At 43.2% G+C, this 22,969-nt stretch overlaps 1 protein-coding gene across 1 annotated transcript in view; it reads left to right on the plus strand.

Annotated features, from left to right (window-relative positions):
• The window catches only part of ldah (lipid droplet associated hydrolase), a 62,345-nt gene that overhangs the window by 36,253 nt on the left and 3,123 nt on the right, over nt 1-22,969 (plus strand). The window contains exons 5-6 of the mRNA XM_071365721.1: nt 9,533-9,773; nt 19,415-19,497. Of these exons, the coding sequence (XP_071221822.1) occupies nt 9,533-9,773; nt 19,415-19,497 (324 nt within the window). The remainder of the gene's footprint in view (nt 1-9,532; nt 9,774-19,414; nt 19,498-22,969) is intronic.

Here is a 22,969-nt window from a genome sequence, read left to right on the forward strand (position 1 = left end):
GCGTCGGCTGGAGTGGTGTAAAGCTCGCCGCCATTGGACTCTGGAGCAGTGGAGACGCGTTCTCTGGAGTGATGAATCACGCTCTACCATCTGGCAGTCCGACTGACGAATCTGGGTTTTGCAGATGCCAGGAGAACGCTACCTGCCCAAATGCATATTACCAACTGTAAAGTTCGGTGGAGGAGAAATAATGGTCTGGGGCTGTTTTTCATAGTTCGGGCTAGGCCCCTTAGTTCCAGTGAAGAGAAATCTTAACGCTACAGCATACAATGACATTCTAGACCATTCTATGCTTCCAACTTTGTGGCAACAGTTTGGGGAATGCCCTTTCCTGTTTCAGCATGACAATGCCCCCGTGCACAAAGTGAGGTCCATACAGGAATGGTTTGTCGAGATCGGTGTGGAAGAACTTGACTGGTCTGCACAGAGCCCTGACCATAACTCCATCAAACAGCTTTGGGATTAATTGGAACGCCGACAGCGAGCTAAGCCTAATCTCCCAACATCAGTGCCTGACATTACTAATGCTCTTGTGGCTGAATGGAAGAAAGTCCCCACAGCAATGTTGCAACATCTAGTGGAAAGCCTTCCCAGAAGAGTGGAGGCTGCTATAGCAGAAAAGGGGGTACAAACACAATAATGCCCATGATTTTGGAATGAGCAGGTGTCATGTAGTGTACCATGCACAATGCATGAATCTGCAGGTAGCTAAACCTAACCAACTAGGTTCAGTGTTAGCTAGCTAGCTAACATTAGGCTATAACTAGAAATGCAAATAGTTTTCAGAGATACGAAACAGCTCATACACGTAACGTTAGCTAGCGAGCCAGCCAGCTAACCTTAGCTAGCTAGCTAACAGTACGCTTTAACTTGCAATGCAAATGGCTTTCTGACGAAATTAGAAATGTAATATTCCGCATTCAAGACAACTGGGAACTTGGCCAAAAATGAGCCCTGACTGGGAAAAGTTGTTTTGAACTGTCATCTAACTTGGAATTCCAACTCGGGAACTCGGGCCTCATTCTAGAGCTCCCACTTTCCAACCTGAATATCACTGATGTCATGATTTGACCTCGTATTTTGCTGAGTTCCCAGTTGTCTTGAAAGCACCATAATATCTGAAAATGTAGCTAGACTTTTACCAGTATACATGGATGAACGCTTCTCCCTCTCCCTGGTTGCCCTTAGCTAACCAACTATGATCAATGTCAGCTAGCTAACTAGCTAACACTAGCAAATGAAATGCAAATAATATTACTACACAGCTCATACACATAATGTTAGCTAGCGAGCCAGCTAGCTAACGTTAGCTAGCGAGCCAGCCAGCTAACGTTAGCTAGTTAGCTAACAGTATGCTTTAACTTGCAATGAAAATGACTTTCTGACAAAATGTCAAACTTAAAATAGCTGAAAATGTAGCTAGACTTATACCCGTACACATGAATGAATGCTTCGCCCTCTCTGTCATGGATGCCATGGTTGCCCTTAGTTTGAAGATGTAATCCTGTCTAGCCATCCTTGTTCTTTTTTCGACTCCCACCGCATTTGCAACCATACTCTGCTTCCACCGGACATTCCACTTTCAAAACTCTGTCAACTTCTTCCGTGACAACAGCACTGATGATCGCCGTATCTTCCCCATCACTTTCATCAGAAGACTCTACAATGTCTAGTTCATTTTCAGAGCCAGAGAGAGTCAGCATTGCACAATCATCCTCCAGAATAGTCCATCAGAACTTTTCCCACAAAATCTTTGTTGATAGTGCCTTTTAAATTCAGTTGTGAGCAGTAGCAACACTTTTGCAGTTCTTCGGGATATCTTTCAAAACATCTACGGTAGAATGGATTATCTACACATACTGAGCAGCTCATGTTATAGACAGAAGCATGCGACATGGCAGACCTATCCGAACTCATCTCTCGGCATGTCCAGCCAATCCATTATCTCAATCAATCATGGCTAGCAGGAAGGTTCCTGACTTTTTCTGTAGCTTAACAATTTTATTCATATTTACAGATGGCATGCAAGTTTGTTATTAAGGCACATTAAAGTTCACAGTTCTTGTTCCAGAAGGAATTTCTGCCAAAATGTTCAAATGCCTCTCCTGTGAAGTAGTGATGTGTGACATACGCCTAGCTTCCTGGAACAGGTCACATTTTGGTGTTACAACCTGAATTTAAAATGTATTAAATTTTGATTTTGTGTCACTGGCCTAAACACAATAGCCCAAAATGTCAAAGTGGAATTATGTTTTTAGACATTTTTACACAATTATTTAAAAATGAAAAGCTGAAATATCTTGAGTCAATAAGTATTCAACCGTTTGTTATGGCAAGCCAAAATAAGTTCAGGAGTAAAAATGTGCTTAACAAGTCATATAATAAGTTGCGTTGACACACTCTGTGCAATAATAGTATTTTACATTTACATTTAAGTCATTTAGCAGACGCTCTTATCCAGAGCGACTTACAAATTGGTGCATTCACCTTATGACATCCAGTGGAACAGCCACTTTACAACAGTGCATCTAAATCTTTTAAGGGGGGGGGGGGGGGGGTCAGAAGGATTACTTTATCCTATCCTAGGTATTCCTTAAAGAGGTGGGGTTTCAGGTGTCTCCGGAAGGTGGTGATTGACTCCGCTGTCCTGGCGTCGTAAGGGAGTTTGTTCCACCATTGGGGGGCCAGAGCAGCGAACAGTTTTGACTGGGCTGAGCGGGAACTGTACTTCCTCAGTGGTAGGGAGGCGAGCAGGCCAGAGGTGGATGAACGCAGTGCCCTTGTTTGGGTGTAGGGCCTGATCAGAGCCTGGAGGTACTGAGGTGCCGTTCCCCTCACAGCTCCGTAGGCAAGCACCATGGTCTTGTAGCGGATGCGAGCTTCAACTGGAAGCCAGTGGAGAGAGCGGAGGAGCGGGGTGACGTGAGAGAACTTGGGAAGGTTGAACACCAGACGGGCTGCGGCGTTCTGGATGAGTTGTAGGGGTTTAATGGCACAGGCAGGGAGCCCAGCCAACAGCGAGTTGCAGTAATCCAGACGGGAGATGACAAGTGCCTGGATTAGGACCTGCGCCGCTTCCTGTGTGAGGCAGGGTCGTACTCTGCGGATGTTGTAGAGCATGAACCTACAGGAACGGGCCACCGCCTTGATGTTAGTTGAGAACGACAGGGTGTTGTCCAGGATCACGCCAAGGTTCTTAGCGCTCTGGGAGGAGGACACAATGGAGTTGTCAACCGTGATGGCGAGATCATGGAACGGGCAGTCCTTCCCCGGGAGGAAGAGCAGCTCCGTCTTGCCGAGGTTCAGCTTGAGGTGGTGATCCGTCATCCACACTGATATGTCTGCCAGACATGCAGAGATGCGATTCGCCACCTGGTCATCAGAAGGGGGAAAGGAGAAGATTAATTGTGTGTCGTCTGCATAGCAATGATAGGAGAGACCATGTGAGGTTATGACAGAGCCAAGTGACTTGGTGTATAGCGAGAATAGGAGAGGGCCTAGAACAGAGCCCTGGGGGACACCAGTGGTGAGAGCACGTGGTGAGGAGACAGATTCTCGCCACGCCACCTGGTAGGAGCGACCTGTCAGGTAGGACGCAATCCAAGCGTGGGCCGCGCCGGAGATGCCCAACTCGGAGAGGGTGGAGAGGAGGATCTGATGGTTCACAGTATCGAAGGCAGCCGATAGGTCTAGAAGGATGAGAGCAGAGGAGAGAGAGTTAGCTTTAGCAGTGCGGAGCGCCTCCGTGATACAGAGAAGAGCAGTCTCAGTTGAATGACTAGTCTTGAAACCTGACTGATTTGGATCAAGAAGGTCATTCTGAGAGAGATAGCAGGAGAGCTGGCCAAGGACGGCACGTTCAAGAGTTTTGGAGAGAAAAGAAAGAAGGGATACTGGTCTGTAGTTGTTGACATCGGAGGGATCGAGTGTAGGTTTTTTCAGAAGGGGTGCAACTCTCGCTCTCTTGAAGACGGAAGGGACGTAGCCAGCGGTCAGGGATGAGTTGATGAGCGAGGTGAGGTAAGGGAGAAGGTCTCCGGAAATGGTCTGGAGAAGAGAGGAGGGGATAGGGTCAAGCGGGCAGGTTGTTGGGCGGCCGGCCGTCACAAGACGCGAGATTTCATCTGGAGAGAGAGGGGAGAAAGAGGTCAGAGCACAGGGTAGGGCAGTGTGAGCAGAACCAGCGGTGTCGTTTGACTTAGCAAACGAGGATCGGATGTCGTCGACCTTCTTTTCAAAATGGTTGACGAAGTCATCTGCAGAGAGGGAGGAGGGGGGGGGAGGGGGAGGAGGATTCAGGAGGGAGGAGAAGGTGGCAAAGAGCTTCCTAGGGTTAGAGGCAGATGCTTGGAATTTAGAGTGGTAGAAAGTGGCTTTAGCAGCAGAGACAGAAGAGGAAAATGTAGAGAGGAGGGAGTGAAAGGATGCCAGGTCCGCAGGGAGGCGAGTTTTCCTCCATTTCCGCTCGGCTGCCCGGAGCCCTGTTCTGTGAGCTCGCAATGAGTCGTCGAGCCACGGAGCGGGAGGGGAGGACCGAGCCGGCCTGGAGGATAGGGGACATAGAGAGTCAAAGGATGCAGAAAGGGAGGAGAGGAGGGTTGAGGAGGCAGAATCAGGAGATAGGTTGGAGAAGGTTTGAGCAGAGGGAAGAGATGATAGGATGGAAGAGGAGAGAGTAGCGGGGGAGAGAGAGCGAAGGTTGGGACGGCGCGATACCATCCGAGTAGGGGCAGTGTGGGAAGTGTTGGATGAGAGCGAGAGGGAAAATGCATGCTCCACTCTCAAGTTGGAGTTGAACTTGTTGACTGATGCATGCGTTTATACATAATTGTGTTTCAGGTTGAAAGAGCTTACCTACATTGAACAAAAATATAAAGCAACATGCAACAAATTCAAAGATTTTGCTGAGTTACAGTTCATAGAAGGAAATCAGTCCATTTAAATACATTTATTAGGCCCTAATCTATGGATTTCACATGACTGGGAATACAGATATGCATCTGCTGGTCAAAAAAAAGGTAGGGGCGTGGATCAGAAAACCAGTCAGTATCTGGTGTGACCATCATTTGCCTCATACAGCGTGACACATCTCCTTTGCATAGAGTTGATCAAGCTATTGATTATGGCCTGTGGAATGTTGTTCCACTCGTCTTCAATGGCTGTGCAAAGTTGCTGGATATTGATGGGAACTGGAACACGTTGTCGAACACGTCGATCCAGAGCATCCCAAACATGCTCAATGGGTGACATGTTTCGTGAGTATGCAGCCATGGAAGAACTGGGACATTTTTAGCTTCCAGGAATTGTGTACAGATCCTTGCGACATGGGGCCGTGCATTATCATGCTGAAACATGAGGTGATGGCGGTGGATAAATGGCATGACAATGGGCCTCAAGATCTCATCACAGTATCTTTGTGTTCGTTGCCTGTAGCTTATGCCTGCTCATACTATAACCCCACCGCCAACATGGGACACTCTGTTCACAACGTTGACATCAGCAAACTGCTCGCCCACATGACGCCATACACGCTGTCTGCCATCTGCCCGGTACAGTTGAAACCAGGATTCATCCGTGAAGAGGACACTTCTCCAGCGTGCCAGTCGCCATCGAAGGTAAACATTTACCCACTGAAGGGTACGATGCCGAACTGCAGTCAGGTCAAGACCCTGGTGAGGAGGACGAGCACGCAGATGAGCTTCCTTCCCTGAGACAGTTTTTTGGGTTGTGCAAACAAACAGTTTCATCAGCAGTCTGTGTGGCTGGTCTCAAGACGATCCCGCAGGTGAGTTAGCCCGGATGTGGAGGGCCTGGGCTGGCGTGGTTACACGTGGTCTGCGGTTGTGAGGCCGGTTGGACGTACTGCCAAATTCTCTAAAACAACATTGGAGGCGGCTTATAGTAAAGAAATGAACATTAAATTATGTGGCAACAGCTCTGCTGCAGTCATAATGCCAATTGCATGGGCCTTCAAAACTTGAGACATCATTGTGTGCCCTTTTGAGACATTTTAGAGTGCCCTTTTATTTTCCTCAGCACAAGGTGCACCTGTGTAATGATCATGCTGTTTAATCAGCTTCTTGATATGCCACATCTGTCAGGTGAATGGATTATCTTGGCAAAGGATAAATGCTCACTAACAGGGATGTAAACACATTTTTGCACAACATTTTAGAGAAATAAGCTTTTTGTGCATATGGAACATTTCTGGGATCCTTTATTTCAGCTCATGAAACATGGGACCAACACTAACTTTCATGTTGCGTTTATATTTTTGTTCAGTTTAGTTGAGAGGTGATAAGACTCAGGCACACCCATTGGCTCCAAAAAAAGCTTGTTTTGTACGTAAATGTAGTCATGTAACCAGGCTAATGTTGCTAACTAGCTAACCATGAGCTAGCTAACTAAATAACAGGCATTTTCAATGTAGAACTTGCCCAAGACAGTTCACAGAATTGTCTATTTAAACAACTTTAGCCAATTTATTCATTATAAAATGTAGCTAACATTAGATAGTTAATCCAAAGATTCTTATGTTTGCCTCGATTCGGCAGTCTCTTCCAGATCATCATGGCCCTGGTGAGTGATGTTAGGCTGGACACATTACAACGCTTTTTTCTGATTAAAAACTAGTTCATTGCATCGGCCGTGGAGCCCAGTTTCATAATATGACCATATTTCTCAGCTGCTTGCCGTCGTTTTGAAGCAATCACAGGCCTTATTTTAGGGCATTTTTCACCCTGCCAGCTCCCATTAGTTCTATTGAGCACCGTGGCACCAACTCGCTTTCCGAACATTCTATTCCCAGCTTAATGTTCTACGTCACAATGCCTGCTTCGCTATTGTTGGCAGTGAGACCTGCTCACGTTGTTGGTAGTTAAAATGTAAACAACAACAAAAAATTACTCATGGAACTCTGAGGTCGTCCCATTGTTTCCTATAGGGGAATTATAGGCATGTCTGTCTATTTCACCAAATATCTCGCAATGTGTATATTAAAAAAAAAAAATCAAAGTCGGACGCCGTTTTAATCATGAGAATCTCCTCTTTCTAATTATGTAAGTCTGGGCAGCGAGCTTGGTTGTCATCAAATGCTAGCCCCAAAATCAAATCAAATCAAGTTTATTTTATATAGCCCTTCGTACATCAGCTAATATCTCGAAGTGCTGTACAGAAACCCAGCCTAAAACCCCAAACAGCAAGCAATGCAGGTGTAGAAGCACGGCGGCTAGGAAAAACTCCCTAGAAAGGCCAAAACCTAGGAAGAAACCTAGAGAGGAACCAGGCTGTGAGGGGTGGCCAGTCCTCTTCTGGCTGTGCCGGGTGGAGATTATAACAGAACATGGCCAAGATGTTCAAATGTTCATAAATGACCAGCATGGTCAAATAATAATCAGGAGTAAATGTCAGTTGGCTTTTCATAGCCGATCATTAAGAGTATCTCTACCGCTCCTGCGGTCTCTAGAGAGTTGAAAACGTCAAGTCTGGGACAGGTAGCACGTCCGGTGGACGCAAAAAAACTTTTTGCCCTTGGAACGCTGAGCTCTCCCCATTGTTTTCCTATGGAAAGGCATGCCGGTCTATTTAACCAAATATCTCACTGTGTATATTTAGATTTTTTCAAGTCGGGCACCATTTTAGTCATGAGAATCTCCTCTTTGTAATTATGTAAGTCTGGGCAGCGAGCTCGGTTGTCATCAATCACTAGACCAGAAATAGTCAGAAGTTTTCATTTTTTCCCTACTTTCTCATTATGCAGACATTAGCACAGTTGACACCATCGAGGTGCTGATGTTTAAGTAGTTTTTTTCCAGTTTCGTCCGACGAACAGATAGTGGTGGTCAAATAAAAAGGGATTTAAAAAAAATTGTGCAATTTAGGCAAAATGGAATTCCAAGCATCACTCCAGTCAAAACAGGCTCTGTGAATGTTCGATCCCATTCATTTGCTATGGGCTCGCGCTAGTGTTCCAGCTTAGCCAATGTTCTTTTGCCGTTTTTCAGCCTTGGGTGAATATTGACTCGTTCTATTGTCCAGCCTAGTCATGTGAAGCTTGAGACATTCCTTTTTAGTTCTGTATGATAGCCACATTAGCAGCTAATTAGCATTTCATTTTGGTGGTGGTAAATATAGGCTAATATATTGATAAAAGTCACCTTGCCCGAGTCAGATTTACGTGGTTATCAAAACGTCATGCCAGGGTAAGCCTACACGAAATAAGCCTACACTTATTTGAAGTGTTTGTAAAATCCACAATAGATGGAAAAACTATTGGAACCATTTCCGTTTTTGACCGCTAGGTTTTATGGGTATTATGACTCATACTGTGGTAAACTATGAACGTCACAGGTTTCACAGTAGTAGATCACTGTTAAAGCATGCTATTATGTTATGTCTTAATATGTGGTTGCTTGCCCCCGTCCCCCTCCCCATGTAAAAAAAACCCGCCTTTCTTCCTACTACCTGGTCTTAAAGGGATGCCTTCGTCTTTTAGTGAGTTTGTTTCACTCACTTTCTCTCTTCCTCACTCCTTGTCTCTCTCTTTCACCCTCTTCACCCCTTTTACCCCTAAATTTAAACCTATCATTCCGCCCACCTCTCCATCCATCCCTTATGTCCCTGGTGCAGTCCTTGAAAAGAGGTTAAACCTCCGGGTCCCCATAAGGATCTCTGGATCTAGTTAATCAATCCCTGCTTTGAACTGGTAAGAAAACGAGAAATACAGCAACCACAAAGGATGGATAATATTCACATCCTTGCTCTCTCTGGGTCGATGACTGACTGTTATGTTGAGGTTTATCACTCTTCCAGCCTGCTGCTGGCCAAACAGGGGCAGGTGCTTCCTGTTTCCTAGGACTGGTGTCTTTTCTCTCTTTGACTCTCTATTTTTATCTAATGATCTATATATCTATCTCTCTCTCTTTCACTTTTTCTTTCTCCTCTTTTATTTGTTCTCCAGCTCATGTAAGCACATGCGTTGCCCATGTCACGCCCTCTCTTTTCCTGGACCTATCATCGCTTTTACCGCTTTCATTCTACTACTCCGACACACACATGCTCTCACCAACAATATATTTATTTATTTATTTCTCTCTCTCGCTCTCTCTCTCTCTCTCTCTCTCTGTGTCTCTGTCTCTCTTTCTCTCCATCTGTTTTGTCTTTTATGTCTTTGCTCCTCCACGTAAGCAACTCCTTCTTCACATAGTGCCCCCTGGCAGCACTAGTGTAGCATAACATTAGAGTTGCACACAACTTTTAACTCAAGACTGAATGTTGCAATAAGATACCTGCACATTGTCAAAAAGTTTGGAAAAATCTAATTCATCGTATTTATTCAAACGTGATGCCCAAAAAGTGCAATAGTCCATCTTTAAAACTGAAGCCATAAAAAGCTGAAGTCAGGTGTCTGTGAATGTCATGGAATATCTATGCTTCTATATTTATTGTAAGACACACACTGAATGAATGCATAGAAGAAGGAGGTTTAAGTTGGGTATTGCTAACATCCTTTCTTCTACACGTTCTTGTGCAGGTGGTGAAGTCAGTGATGCTGTTCCCCACCATCGAGCGCATGGCTGCGACCCCTCAGGGAAGGGTCATGACCCCGGTGCTGTGCCGCCTGCGCTATGTGGCTTACCTGCCCATCTTCCTCCTCTCTCTTCTACCTGATGTACTCAAGGCCTTCATGGTTAAGCTGGTCTTCGGAGGGCTGCGTTCACTGGACCACTCGACCGTGCCGCCTGCTGTTAGCCTCATTAACGTGGACACCGCTGGTGAGTCTCTCCCTCTGTTCTATTCAGTTTAATTTCACTTCAGAGCCAAATAAGAAGGGGAAACCAGTGAACTCAAGCTTTGTCAAACTAAAATGATTAACCTGTCCATGTAAAGACAATCAAACTTTGGTCTGTCCATGTCTGTCTATATTATCATTTCCATAGTCTGTACATGCTCACAACTACAGTTGAAGTCGGAAGTTTACATACACCTTAGCCAAATACATTTAAACTCAGTTTTTCACAATTCCTGACATTTAATCCTAGTAAAAATGCCCTGTCTTAGGTCAGTTAGGATCACAACTTTATTCTAAGAATGTGAAATGTCAGAATAATAGTAGAGAGAATTATCTATTTCAGCTTTTATTTCTTTTATAACATTCCCAGTGGGTCAGAAGTTTACATACACTCAATTAGTATTTGGTAGCATTGCCTTTAAATTGTTTAACTTGGGTCAAACGTTTCGGGTAGCCTTCCATAAGCTTCCCACAATACGTTGGGTGAATTTTGGCCCATTCCTCCTGACAGAGCTGGTGTAACTGAGTCAGGTTTGTAGGCCTCCTAGCTCGCACACGCTTTTTCAGTTCTGCCCACAAATTTTCTATAGGTTTGAGGTCAGGGCTTTGTGATGGCCTCTACAATACCTTGACTTTGTTGTCCTTAACTTCTCTAGGGTAGGGGGCAGCATTCGGAATTTTGGATGAAAAGCATGCCCAAATTAAACTGCCAGCTACTCATCCCCAGAAGATAAGATATGCATATTATTAGTAGATTTGGATAGAAAACACTCTGAAGTTTCTAAAACTGTTTCAATCATGCATGTCTGTGAGCATAACAGAACTTATTTAGCAGGTGAAACCCCGAGGACAAACCATTCAGATAATTTTTTTTAGGTCACTCTCTTTTCAATGAGGTTTCATTGGGAAACCAGATTTCTAAGGGACCTGCTTGCGGTTCCTTCCGCTTCCACTAGATGTCAACAGTCTTGAGAAATTGGTTGAGGTTATTCCTTTGTGTAATGAAGAAGTACGGCCATCTTGAACGAGAGTCACTCGAGGTGTCCTGTTAGATAGAGGCGCGAGACCAGAAAGCTAGCTACAGTTGGTTTTAATCCTGTATTGAACACAGATCATCCCGTCTTCAATTTTATCGATTATTAACATAAAAAAATACCTAAAGTTGTATTACAAAAGTAGTTTGAAATTTTTTGTCAAAGTTTACAGGTAACCTTTGAGATATTTTGTAGTAACGTTGCACAAATTGGAACCGGTGTTTTTCTGGATCAAAAGTAAGTCGCTCTGGATAAGAGCGTCTGCTAAATGACTTAAATGTAATGTAAATGTAAATGTAAAAGCGCCAAATAAATGGACATTTTGGATATATATAGACAGAAATAATCGAAAAAAATGATCATTTGTGATGTTTATGGGACATATTGGAGTGCCAACAACAAAAGCTCGTCAAAGGTAAGGCATGAATTATATTTTTATTTCTGCGTTTTGTGTCGCGCCTGCAGGGTTGAAATATGCTTATCTCTCTTTGTTTACAACGGTGCTATCCTTAGATAATAGCATCGTTTGCTTTCGCCGAAAAGCCTATTTGAATTCTGACATGTTGGCTGGATTCACAACCAGTGTAGCTTTAATTTGGTATCTTTCATGTGTGTTTTAATGAACGTTTGATTTTTATAGTAATTTTTATAGTAATTAATTTGAATTTGGCGCTCTGCATTTTCTCAGGCTTTTTGCCAAGTGAGACAGTAGCGTCCCGCCTAAACTCAGATTTTTGGATATAAATATGAACTTTACCAAACAAAACATACATGTATTGTGTAACATGAAGTCCTATGAGTGTCATCTGATGAAGATCATCAAAGGTTAGTGATTAATTTTATCTCTATTTCTGCTTTTTGTTACTCCTCTCTTTGGCTGGAAAAATGGCTGTCTTTTTCTGTGACTTGGCTAATACCTAACATAATTGTTTGGTGTGCTTTCGTCGTAAAACCTTTTTGAAATCGGACACTTTGGCTGGATTTACAACAAGTGTATCTTTAAAATTGTGTAAAATACTTGTATGTTTGAGTAATTTAAATTATGGGATTTCTGTTGTTTTGAATTTGGCGCTCTGCAGTTTCACTGGCTGTTGACGAGGTGGGACCCTACCGTCCCACATACCCTAGAGAAGTTAAGCCATTTTACCACAACTTTGGAAGTATGCTTGGGGTCATTGTCCATTTGGAAGACCCATTTGCGACCAAGCTTTAACTTCCTGACTGATGTCTTGAGATGTTGCTTCAATATATCCACATAATTTTCTTTCCTCATGATGCCATCTATGTTGTGAAGTGCACCAGTCCCTCCTGCAGCAAAGCACCCCCACAACATGATGCTGCCACCCCCGTGCTTCACGGTTGCGATGGTGTTCTTCGGCTTGCAAGCCTCCCCATTTTTCCTCCAAACATAACGATGGTCATTATGGCCAAACAGTTCTATTTTTGTTTCCTCAGACCAGAGGACATTTCTCCAGAAAGTTCGATCTTTGTCCCCATGTGCAGGTGCAAACCGTAGTCTGTCTTTTTTATGGCGGTTTTGGAGCAGTGGCTTCTTCCTTTCAGGTTATGTCGATATAGGACTCGTTTTACTGTGGATATAGATGCTTTTGTACCTGTTTCCTCCAGCATCTTCACAAGGTCCTTTGCTGTTGTTCTGGGATTGATTTGCACTTTTCGCACAAAAGCACGTTCATCTCTAGGAGACAGAACGCGTCTCCTTCCTGAGCGGTATGACGGCTGCGTGGTCTCATGGTGTTTATACTTGCGTACTTGTAACGGTATTCGCCGTCTGAAAAAGAGGAATCATCGGACCAAAGCGCAGCGTGGTAAGTGTTCATGCTTTTATTATTAAAACTGAACACTATAACAAAAATAAACAAGAGAATAACCGAAAGAGTCCTGTAAGGTGAAAACACTAAACAGAAATTAACTACCCACAAAAACCATGCGGGAAAAGCTACCTAAGTATGGTTCCCAATCAGAGACAACGATAGACAGCTGTCCCTGATTGAGAACCATACCCGGCCAAAACAAAGAAATACAAAACATAGAAAAAAGAACATAGAATGCCCACCCAAATCACACCCTGACCAAACCAAAATAGAGACATAAAAAGCTCTCTACGGTCAGGGCGTGACAGTACTATTGTTTGTAAAGATGAACGTGGTAACTTCAGGCATTTGGAAATTGCTCCCAAGGATGAACCAGACTTGTGGAGGTCTAGAATTGTTTTTCTGAGGTGTATTGTAAATGTTTATCACCACAGCATTATGACAGCATTTTCTAAACTGCAGAGGGGGTTCTTGCTATTATTTTGTTAAATTAACATTCCAACAGTTTTCCCTCCAATCAGTGAATGGGAAATAGATCAAGTAGTGTATGTGATTTTAGAATGTGGGTCAGAACATTCTCCTGGTGAAACTTTTGTCATTTTGACAAAAGTTTCACCAGGAGAATGTTCTGACCCACACTCTAAAATCACATACACTACTTGATCTATTTCCCATTCACTGAGGTGACATCCCATGATGTCAAGCAAAGAGGCACTGAGTTTGAAGGTAGGCCTTGAAATACATTCACAGGTACACCTCCAATTGACTCAAATTATGTCAATTAGCCTATCAGAAGCTTCTAAATTCATGGCATAATTTTCTGGAACTTTCCAAGCTGTTTAAAGGCACAGTCAACTTACTGTATGTAAACTTCTGACCCACTGGAATTGTGATACAGTGAATTATAAGTGAAATAATCTGTCTGTAAACAATTGTTGGAAAAATTACATGTGTCTTGCACAAGGTAGATGTTCTAACCGACTTGCCAAAACCATAGTTTGTTAACAAGACATTTGTGGAGTGGTTGAAAAACGAGTTTTATTGACTCCAACCTAAGTGTATGTAAACTTCCGACTTCAACTGTATGTGTATATTCTCCTACAGTGTTCTCTTTTATCCAGTAGTGACTTCCCCCATAAAACGTTGCGTGTGAATCTCATGTTGCTTTATCCAGTCTTTTGAAAGAAGAAAGAAAGTATCTCCGTTTTGGCAAACGAAGGCATACATTACTGTAGCATCAGGAGATACGATGTTTGTAATTAGGTTTATATAAAGCGAAGATAATCCCAGCCGGGAGTGGCTGCCAAGAGGAGGATGGCATATTTCACTGTCAGAGATTATATGTTATTTATTAGAACTCCTAGAATATATCCCCTCCTCTTTATTTGCCAGATGATTGCTGGGGTATGGGTATGAGCGGGAGTAATTAAGACTGCTCTTTGGAGGAGGAGAAGAGCCAGCCATCCCTCCTTCCTGCACAGAGTGGAGGAAAGCTCACTCTCTCTTTCCCTCGGATTTGAAGTGCGCTGTGTTTTCCCCCACCGTCTGTCCTGGGAGGGGAGAGATTGATGTTGTGGCGGCCCGAGGGCCTATGCCAAAAAAGGTCTCTACAGCAAGTAGCCATGCCCTCAGTCTCTCCTGTGAGGTCAGAAAGCCTCTTCTTCTTCTTGCCTCAGCTGAGCATGTTTTTAATCATTAGCACTTCCCTTTAATTTGCTTTTGGAATTTTTATTCCCTCATGGTCAAAATGCTTTGCGTTTTCCTGCTCAATTAATTATTTTCGGACTAGTTAAATAAGGCTTTAAACAACCTAAATTCTTAATAGTTTTATACCTTTTTTCGAAAAGAGAATATAATTTTTCTTTGATTTCTAAAGGCAAGGTGGAATAGAGTTGCTCCTTATTGGTGTTGCGCTATTGAACATTGGCCCTACAGATGGTTCTCTGTCATGTGTTACATACAGTATATAATAAATGGCCAGTTGACAGGCCTAATTAACAAAACATGTTGCGATTAGATGGAATTTCCTGCGTACATTTCAGCGTTTATTTTTTCTGAAATCCCTCGCAAAGAAGCAGAGAACGTTGATGTTTTGGTGCTGAAGGAGGGTTCTGGGTGCTCAATAGCAGTAGCAGTCACAGGCCGCCACCATTCTTATAATGCTTTGAAGGGAAAGCAATAGTCTGTACCCCATTTCTTAGCTTGTACTGCTCTAGACAATTGAGTTGACCATAAATGGTAGCCTAATGCCAATTATTATACAATACGAAATATATAGAATTTTGTTCACACTTTATTGTTTGAAGTATTAATTTGATTTATTTAGTAAGTATAGCTTACTTATTAACTGAACTGTGTCACAGACACTCCATCCCACCCATCTGTCTCTTGGAATACAATATTTGTTTGTTCTTCAGCTTATTTGAACACATCTCATTGTTCTCTCATTCCTGCATGCCTTTGCTTGTTGTTGGTATTCATCCTCTGTTTGCTGGTGAGTTGGCAATCTAGTCAGAGACTGACTCCACAGCCTGTCTCTTCAGACTCAGGGGCCAAGTGGAACAGAGTTAGCAGCATATACATCAGGAGCACAGCAGGAAGGGGATTAAACTCCTCTAAGCAGGCAACCTTGCACCAGGTAGAGCAATGTCATCACTCAGCTGGAGGGAGACGGGCCTTTTTTCTTCTTAAGGAAGTCCAAGTAACACAGTGAACAATATCCTCTCCACGTACTCCATACTGGGAAGAGGGATATGCAGCACGAAGAGAAAGTCTTGCACTAACTTTCTTTGATATGTGTAATGTTTTGCCATCATTACCTAAACACAGGGTAAATGTGACTGGACTTATCAACTTCCTCATCGTACTGGTCTTTGCTGATTGCATGAGATTTTCTACGTTATAAAATCGATGTTATGCTACAAGTAGATTAAAACCTCACAAAAACAGCAAGATGATAGCCTGTTTCAGCCTGTTTCAGGTGGGAGTGTTTCGCTATAGTAAGGCACTGTAGCTACTTATTAGTGCTGGCAGCAGCAGTGAGACAGTGGTTTCAATCTGATCTGGGATCTGTGCTGCTGATTCTCTCTGGTCTTATCTCCTCAGCCAGTCACTAACGAGCCACATGTGTGAGGATCTGTATATTGGGCTGGAATGCCATGCCCTACCAAGTACAACCCCCCCATCCACCCCCCAACTCCACTGCTAGAGATAAGGGAGCTTGCTACAGCTGGGGATGTCTCCCCCAACAGATCTCATGGACAGGTTGGATTCTCCCTCCCCTTTGCTCTCACCCCCCCCCCCCCCCCCACACACACACACTCTCTCTCTCTCTCTCTCTTGCTAAGTTCCTTACATGAATTTCTTCACATCTATCTCTTCCTAACTTCCTATTACTCTTACTCTCTTTGTCATCCCATCTGTTTTCCTTACTGTGCTCTAATTTATCTTTACTTACATGCAACTCAAGCTGCATCACATGTCTTCCATTGACATTGATGCATGATTTACCTTGACTTCCTCAAGTTAGGATTCTGTCCTCAGTCATGTGTTACAGAAAGACCAGGAACGTAGCCTAGAGGCTACTATGTTCAAACTTGACTGGGGTAAACAGAATACTTTAAACATAATATTGCTGATATCGGCGGGTATACATGAGTCACCATGGTTACGCACGGAGGAAGGGGGTACAGATTTTGTTTTCTGTCATAATACGCAGATAACTGGCCATTTGTGAGAGATCAAACATCACCCAACCCAAATGCCTAAAGGCTTTGAAATCAAGGTGTATTTGCGTTGAGGTTGGTTTTTCCTATATCACCATATACAGTACTGTATATTCTCTCAAAATAGTAAAACATCTACCTGAAACAGGATCTAGTTGGTGTAATACTCAATAAATATTTTACTTAAAGCCACACTGTCAAATGTGCATACCATCAAAGAGGAATACGTTGGAAACCTTTATTTTGATGTAGTACTGCTCCATAGGCAACAGTAAGGCTGTGTAACTAAATGGAAGTAGAATAACCATTTATGAGTAATTACACAATGGTGGGAAGAGAAATTATTCAGCTTGACAAGGTTAAAGACCTTTGGAACCAAGGGGATGCTATCATGAAGTAATTTACACACTCAGAAAAAGCTGGATTTTACAGAGAGTGAAGATTTACGGAGATAGTTAAAAATGTGTGTGGAATGTAGGAAGTAGCTCATAAAGACCCGGGGTAGCACCTCAAGATGGCTCACAAACAGGAGTTACTGGTTGAGTTTTTCTAGACAGCTAGATGTTGATTGAGACAGGGTTATGGTGAGGTTTCAATGTTTCCTATCATTCGATCTATAATAGTTTCCCCCCTGTCTTTTGAGTGTCTGGAAGCACAGTCTCACAGAAGCTGTGATTGACTCATCTTGGATGTACAATTGAATTGCTTATTCAATAGCCAGATGGTAATATAATATCACATTTTGATTTCATTTTCAAGGGAGACTGTATTTTAGAAACATATGTGCAGCACATCTGTTGAGATCCTTCAGGTTGCAGTGTGTCGCACAGTTTTTGCACAAATTGACACACACACACACACACAATGCCTGCATTCACTAGGCCGTTCTCTCCTGTTGGCCATCCCTCTGCAGCATAAATCAGAGAGCTAAGTGTGTCCCTCTTGTTGCTGTGACGCTGTTGAAACCCCCAACTCACCGGGATCTCTGAGAGACGTACAAGCTGCCTTACAACCCTGGGCTAAGCTCTCAAAATGTAGGAAATTACCTCAAAGACTAAACAAACCAGTGCTATATGAAAGAATCACACCCTCTTTACTGACTTGGAACTTTTCGTCTTTCACTCTTTCTGCCTCTCACCCTTGGCCTTTGGAGTAAGAAAAGCATTCTTTCTCTCCAATCCTGTGCCAGGTACAAAGCGCTTCAAAGCCGGCACTCCACAATACAAGGCGACGCCGCTCACAGATTATGATTAATATGCGCACAAGTGGTGCAGATTTGCAAACGGACCCTCGCTTCCTCCTCCTCAGAACAGCAAAAGATGGAAATATGAGTGGCTTGCTACGGGGACCTGAATCCCCCCTCCCCCTTCCACACACAGACACCCACACAGACACACACACACAAACCCCCCACTGCCACCACCTCATCCAGAAAGGGACCGTGGCAGTGAGGAGATAGGCGTGAGTGATCACTCACAGGACAGGAGGATATTTGTACAGATATTAACAGTTTTCTCATCCATATATTCCTCCCCAACCACCCACTGAGTACAGCCTAGAGATTACTCTCACTGAACATTTCCTTGAATCATTGTGTTGAGCAGAAATTAGCTATTCGGTTCTATGATTTTGTGTGTGTGTGTTTGTGTGCGTGCTGCTTGCGTGTCTGAATTATTGATGGACTCTCAAAACTTCTGAAATAATAGCAATATTTACCAGCGAGTGCAGCTTTAAAAAAAATAATAATAATTGTCTCTCGACTAATGTTTTTAATAAAAAGTACATGCTGCTGAAAGGGAAATGTAATGGAACGTAGAATCAAAGGCATTGAGTTACACTGCTCTCTGGGGAGGGTTTTCCCCATCTTTCACTCACATTTTTACCGTTATCATTTCTGGTATCCAATGAGCCATCCATGTCCCCCCCTTCTTCCCCATTATATTTTCCAGCTGTGTAAGATTGAGATGGATAATTGGGAGTTAGTGGGGGGGTGAGATACATTAATCTCTGATTTCTTAGTCCTCGTACTCTTTCCTTTGAATTTTTGTTGAATGTTAAAACAATGATACTACACATGCCTGTGTGATACTACATGTCTGTCTGTGTGTTTTTACAGCTTGAGAAAATAGAAGGAACAGTGTTATACACTCAGTGGCCAGTTTATTAGGTACACCCATCTAGTACCCGGTCGGACCCTTGTAGCATGAAGGGATGCACCTGGTCAGCAACAATGTTCAGATATGCTGTGGCGTTCAAATGTTGCTCAATTGGTATCAAGGGACCTAACGTGTGCCAGGAAAACATTCCCCACACCATTACACCATCTGTATCGTTGACACCAGGCAGGATGGGGCCATGGACTCATGCTGCTTACGTCAAATCCTGACTCTGCCATCAGCATGACGCAACAGGAACCGGGATTCATCGGACCAGGCAATGTTTTTCCACTCCTCAATTGTCCAGTGTTGGTGATCGCGTGCCCACTGGAGCCGCTTCTTCTTGTTTTTAGCTGATAGGAGTGGAACGCTGTGCAATAGCCCATCCGTGACAAGGACCGAAGAGTTGTGCGTTCCGAGATTCCGTTCCGCACACCACTGTTGTACTGCGCCATTATTTGCTTGTTCGTGGCCCGCCTGTTAGCTTGCACAGATTCTTGCCATTCTCCTTCGACCTGTCTCATCAACAAGCTGTTTTCGCCCACAGGACTGCCGCTGACTGGATGTTTTACGTTTGTCTCACCATTCTCAGTAAACCCTAGACACTGTCGTTTGTGAAAAGCCCAGGAGGCCGGCCGTTTCTGAGATACTGGAACCGGCGCACCTGGCACCAACGATTATACCATTCCTAGGTCACTCGTTTAGCCCATTTTAACGTTCAATCGAACAGTAACTGAATGCTTTAATGCCTGTCTGCCTGCTTTATATAGCGAGCCATGCCCTAGTTTCATGAACCTAACCATAACCTAATAAACTGGCCATCGAGTATGATAACAACAGCTTAATTATATGACTTTTTTCACCTCTTTTATTTCAGCCAATGCTATGTACATGGGGAGTCAAGAGATGTTGGAAGTTCTGGAGAGAGACAACTTCACCATCAATCAAAACCTTGACAAGGTAGGAAACATACAGTATGTATTGTGATCTTGTTGGAATATACAGTGCGTTCGGAAAGTATTCAGACCCCTTCACTTTTTCCACATTTCTTTACATTAGAGCCTTATTCTAAAATCGATAAAATATATTTTTTTACTCATCAATCTACACACAATACCTCATAATGACAAAGCAAAAACAGGTTTTTAGAAATTTATAAAAAAACAAAAACAGAAATACTTTATTTACATAGGTATTCAGACCCTTTGCTATGAGACTCAAAATTGAGCTCAGGTGCATCCTGTTTCCATTGATCAACCTTGAGATCAAATCAACAACAAAAACAATGTATTAGTCACATGCGCCGAATACAACAGGTAGACCTTATGTTGTACAACTTGATTAAAGTCCACCTGTGGTAAATTCAATTGATTGGACATTTGGAAAGGCACACACCTGTCTATATAAGGTCCCATAGTTGACAGTGCATGTCAGAGTAGAAACCAAGCCATGAGGTTGAAGGAATTGTTCGTAGAGCTCAGAGACAGGGTTGTGTCGGGTAACAGATCTGGGAAAGGGTACCAAAAAATGTCTTCAGCATTGAAGGTCCCCAAGAACACAGCGGCCTCCATCATTCTTAAATGGAAGACGTTTGGAACCACCATGACTCTTCCTAGAGCTGGCCGCCCGGCCAAACTGAGCAATCGGGGGAGAAGGACCTTGGTCATGGAACCATCTCTGCAGCACTCCACCAATCAAGCCTTTATGGTAGAGTGGCCAGACGGAAGCCACTCCTCAGTAAAAGGCACATGACAGCACGCTTGGAGTTTGCCAAAAGGCACCTAAAGAACTCTCAGACCATGAGAAACAAGATTCTCTGGTCTGATGAAACCAAGATTGAACTCTTTGGGCTGAATGTCAAGCATCGCGTCTGGAGGAAACCAGGCACCACTCATCACCTGGCCAATACCATCCCTACAGTGAAGCATGATGTTTTTCAGCAGCAGGGACTAGGAGACTATTCAGGATCGAGGAAAAGAAGAACGGCACGAAGTACAGAGAGATCCTTTATAAAATCCTGCTCCAGAGCCTTCAGGACCTCCGACTGGGGCGAAGGTTCACCTTCCAACAGGACAAGACCCTAGGCACACAGCCAAGACAACATAGGAGTGGCTTCGGGACAAGTCTCTGAATGTCCTTGAGTAGCCCAGCCAGCCCGGACTTGAACCCGATCGAACATCTCTGGAGAGACCTGAAAATAGCTATGCAGCGACACTCTCCATCCAACCTGACAGAGCTTGAGAGGATCTGCAGAGAAAAATGAGAGAAACTCCCCAAATACAGGTGTGCCAAGCTTGTAGCATCATACCCAAGAAGACTCGAGGCTGTAATCGCTGCCAAAGGTGCTTCAACAAAATACTGAGTAAAGGGTATGAATACTTATGTAAATGTGATATTTGCGTTTTTATTTTTAATATGTTTGCTAAAATGTAAAAAAAAAACTGTTTTTGAATCCATTTTAGAATAAGGCTGTAACGTAACAAAATATGGAAAAAGTGAAGTGGTCTGAAGAATGCACTATAACTCCATCCCGATATGGGCTTGATAAGGTTTACCCATAGATACAGGGTGAATACAGACGGTAAAACAAACCATCTCTGGTGGACATATTGAGAAATGGACTGACATGTTACATGCTGACCACACCACCCGCTTTGCGTGTGCGAGCGGTGCATGCGCGAGCGTTGCAAAATAAATGTACACATACATGTTATTCATTCATTTCATCCAAATTGCTCGCACGCCAATGAGCGTCTGCACAGCCAGGTGCTAAAATAGAACTTGGTTTTATGTTTAATGCTTGACGCCCTGGGAAACCCCACCTCTCCCATCTTCTCATTGGATTTTAGGAGCATATACCCACATGGGTGATTGAAAGATGAAATGAGGTCCACACTCCAGTCAAAGGTGGTGGCTAACCGCCATATAAAGTCCACAGAAGAATAAGAAGACTGAAGGAGGAGAGATTACTAGAAGCTAACTAGGTTTCCCCTTTTATCTGTGGATTATTAGTTGGAGTAGAGAACTCACAATTTTGTGTGACTCAAAATGGGAAAAAATTCTACAAATATCCCCAAAAAAGGAGCTTGTGCATTTCAGGTGAAATAACAACCCAATGTTTATATCCCAGGACAAATTAGCTAGCAACAGCAAACTAGCTAGCTAAATGTCCATTAATGTTTCATGTGTTTCCACCTGTCCCCAAATTAATATAGTTGGTTCAGAGTTCGTTTTGATATTTCAACATGCTTGTCCTGATCACGTCTGTTGGGGATGGACAAAATCAAAATGCGCCTAATGGCATATGCGGACGCACGCACATGCCCGGTCTAGTCAGCATGTTAATATAAGGTGTTGTTTGAAACACAGTGACAGAAGTTCTCCCATGTGCCAGTCCTTCAAAGTGTTAGTCCCTCTCTGACCCATTTAAACTACTGGAGGACCTGCAACATATCCTCCTACACACCATCCATTTACCTTCCCATTACCTATTCACAGGGAGGTGTTGAACTCCTGAGGACTCTTGGCCCAATGCAGTGGAACACTTACAAACTGCAGTTAAGAGATGTCTCAGTTGATCCATTTTATAAGCCTCATAAATCTGCTGTTCATATACCCTCACGTTTTAATGTTTCCTTGTTGGCAGATGTGAATATTTTATGGGTTACACTCTCTGTAGCTATAACATTCTCACACATACACTCTCTCTTTCTCGAACACACACACATACACAGTAGACAAAAGCCAGACATTAAATGGCAGATACTCCTTTTCTTCCTTTTCAAAGAGAGTGGAGAGGTGAGTGTCACATTCAAGCTGATCAAAGGGAGATAAGCTTCATAGTTAATGTGCAGAGGGTGTGGTCAGATTATAATAGCAGGTGTCACTGTAAGGATCCCCCTTCCACTGTCTCTATCAGGGTTGGGCTCAAATCAGAATTAAATTGAGGATGCCTCACATATTCCAATTAAATTCTTGTATTTGAACTGAATTTGAATTTAAGTTTTTATTAATGGAAATATAATTGCCTATTCTTTAGCACTAAGGCTAAAGGAGTATAAGGAACCTTGTTTCCAGAGAAAAGTGATGTATTCTTTGGTATCTGGAAGTGTGACCTGTCAGATTCAATGAAACTCTCATGTTTTATGACTGAGTAGAATTTATTTGAATTGCACTGAATTAAATTCTACTTCCTTTCACTCAAATTAAAATTCTACATCCCATGTGGTGTGGCCAATTCAATTGGATTTCAACTCATGAGGTGAATGCGAGTCAATTCCAAAATTCTGAATTGAGCCCAACGTTCTCTCTCTCTCTCTCTCCCACTTTATTCTTATCCATTTTTTCATCAAGAATAATGTGTATCCCCTTCAGTGTGTGTGCATGCGTGTATGTGTTCTCGCTAGTGTACTCCTTCTCTCTCTGTGATATT

The sequence above is a fragment of the Salvelinus alpinus genome, chromosome 25, assembly GCF_045679555.1.
Source record: "Salvelinus alpinus chromosome 25, SLU_Salpinus.1, whole genome shotgun sequence".
Taxonomy (NCBI): Eukaryota; Metazoa; Chordata; class Actinopteri; order Salmoniformes; family Salmonidae; genus Salvelinus; species Salvelinus alpinus.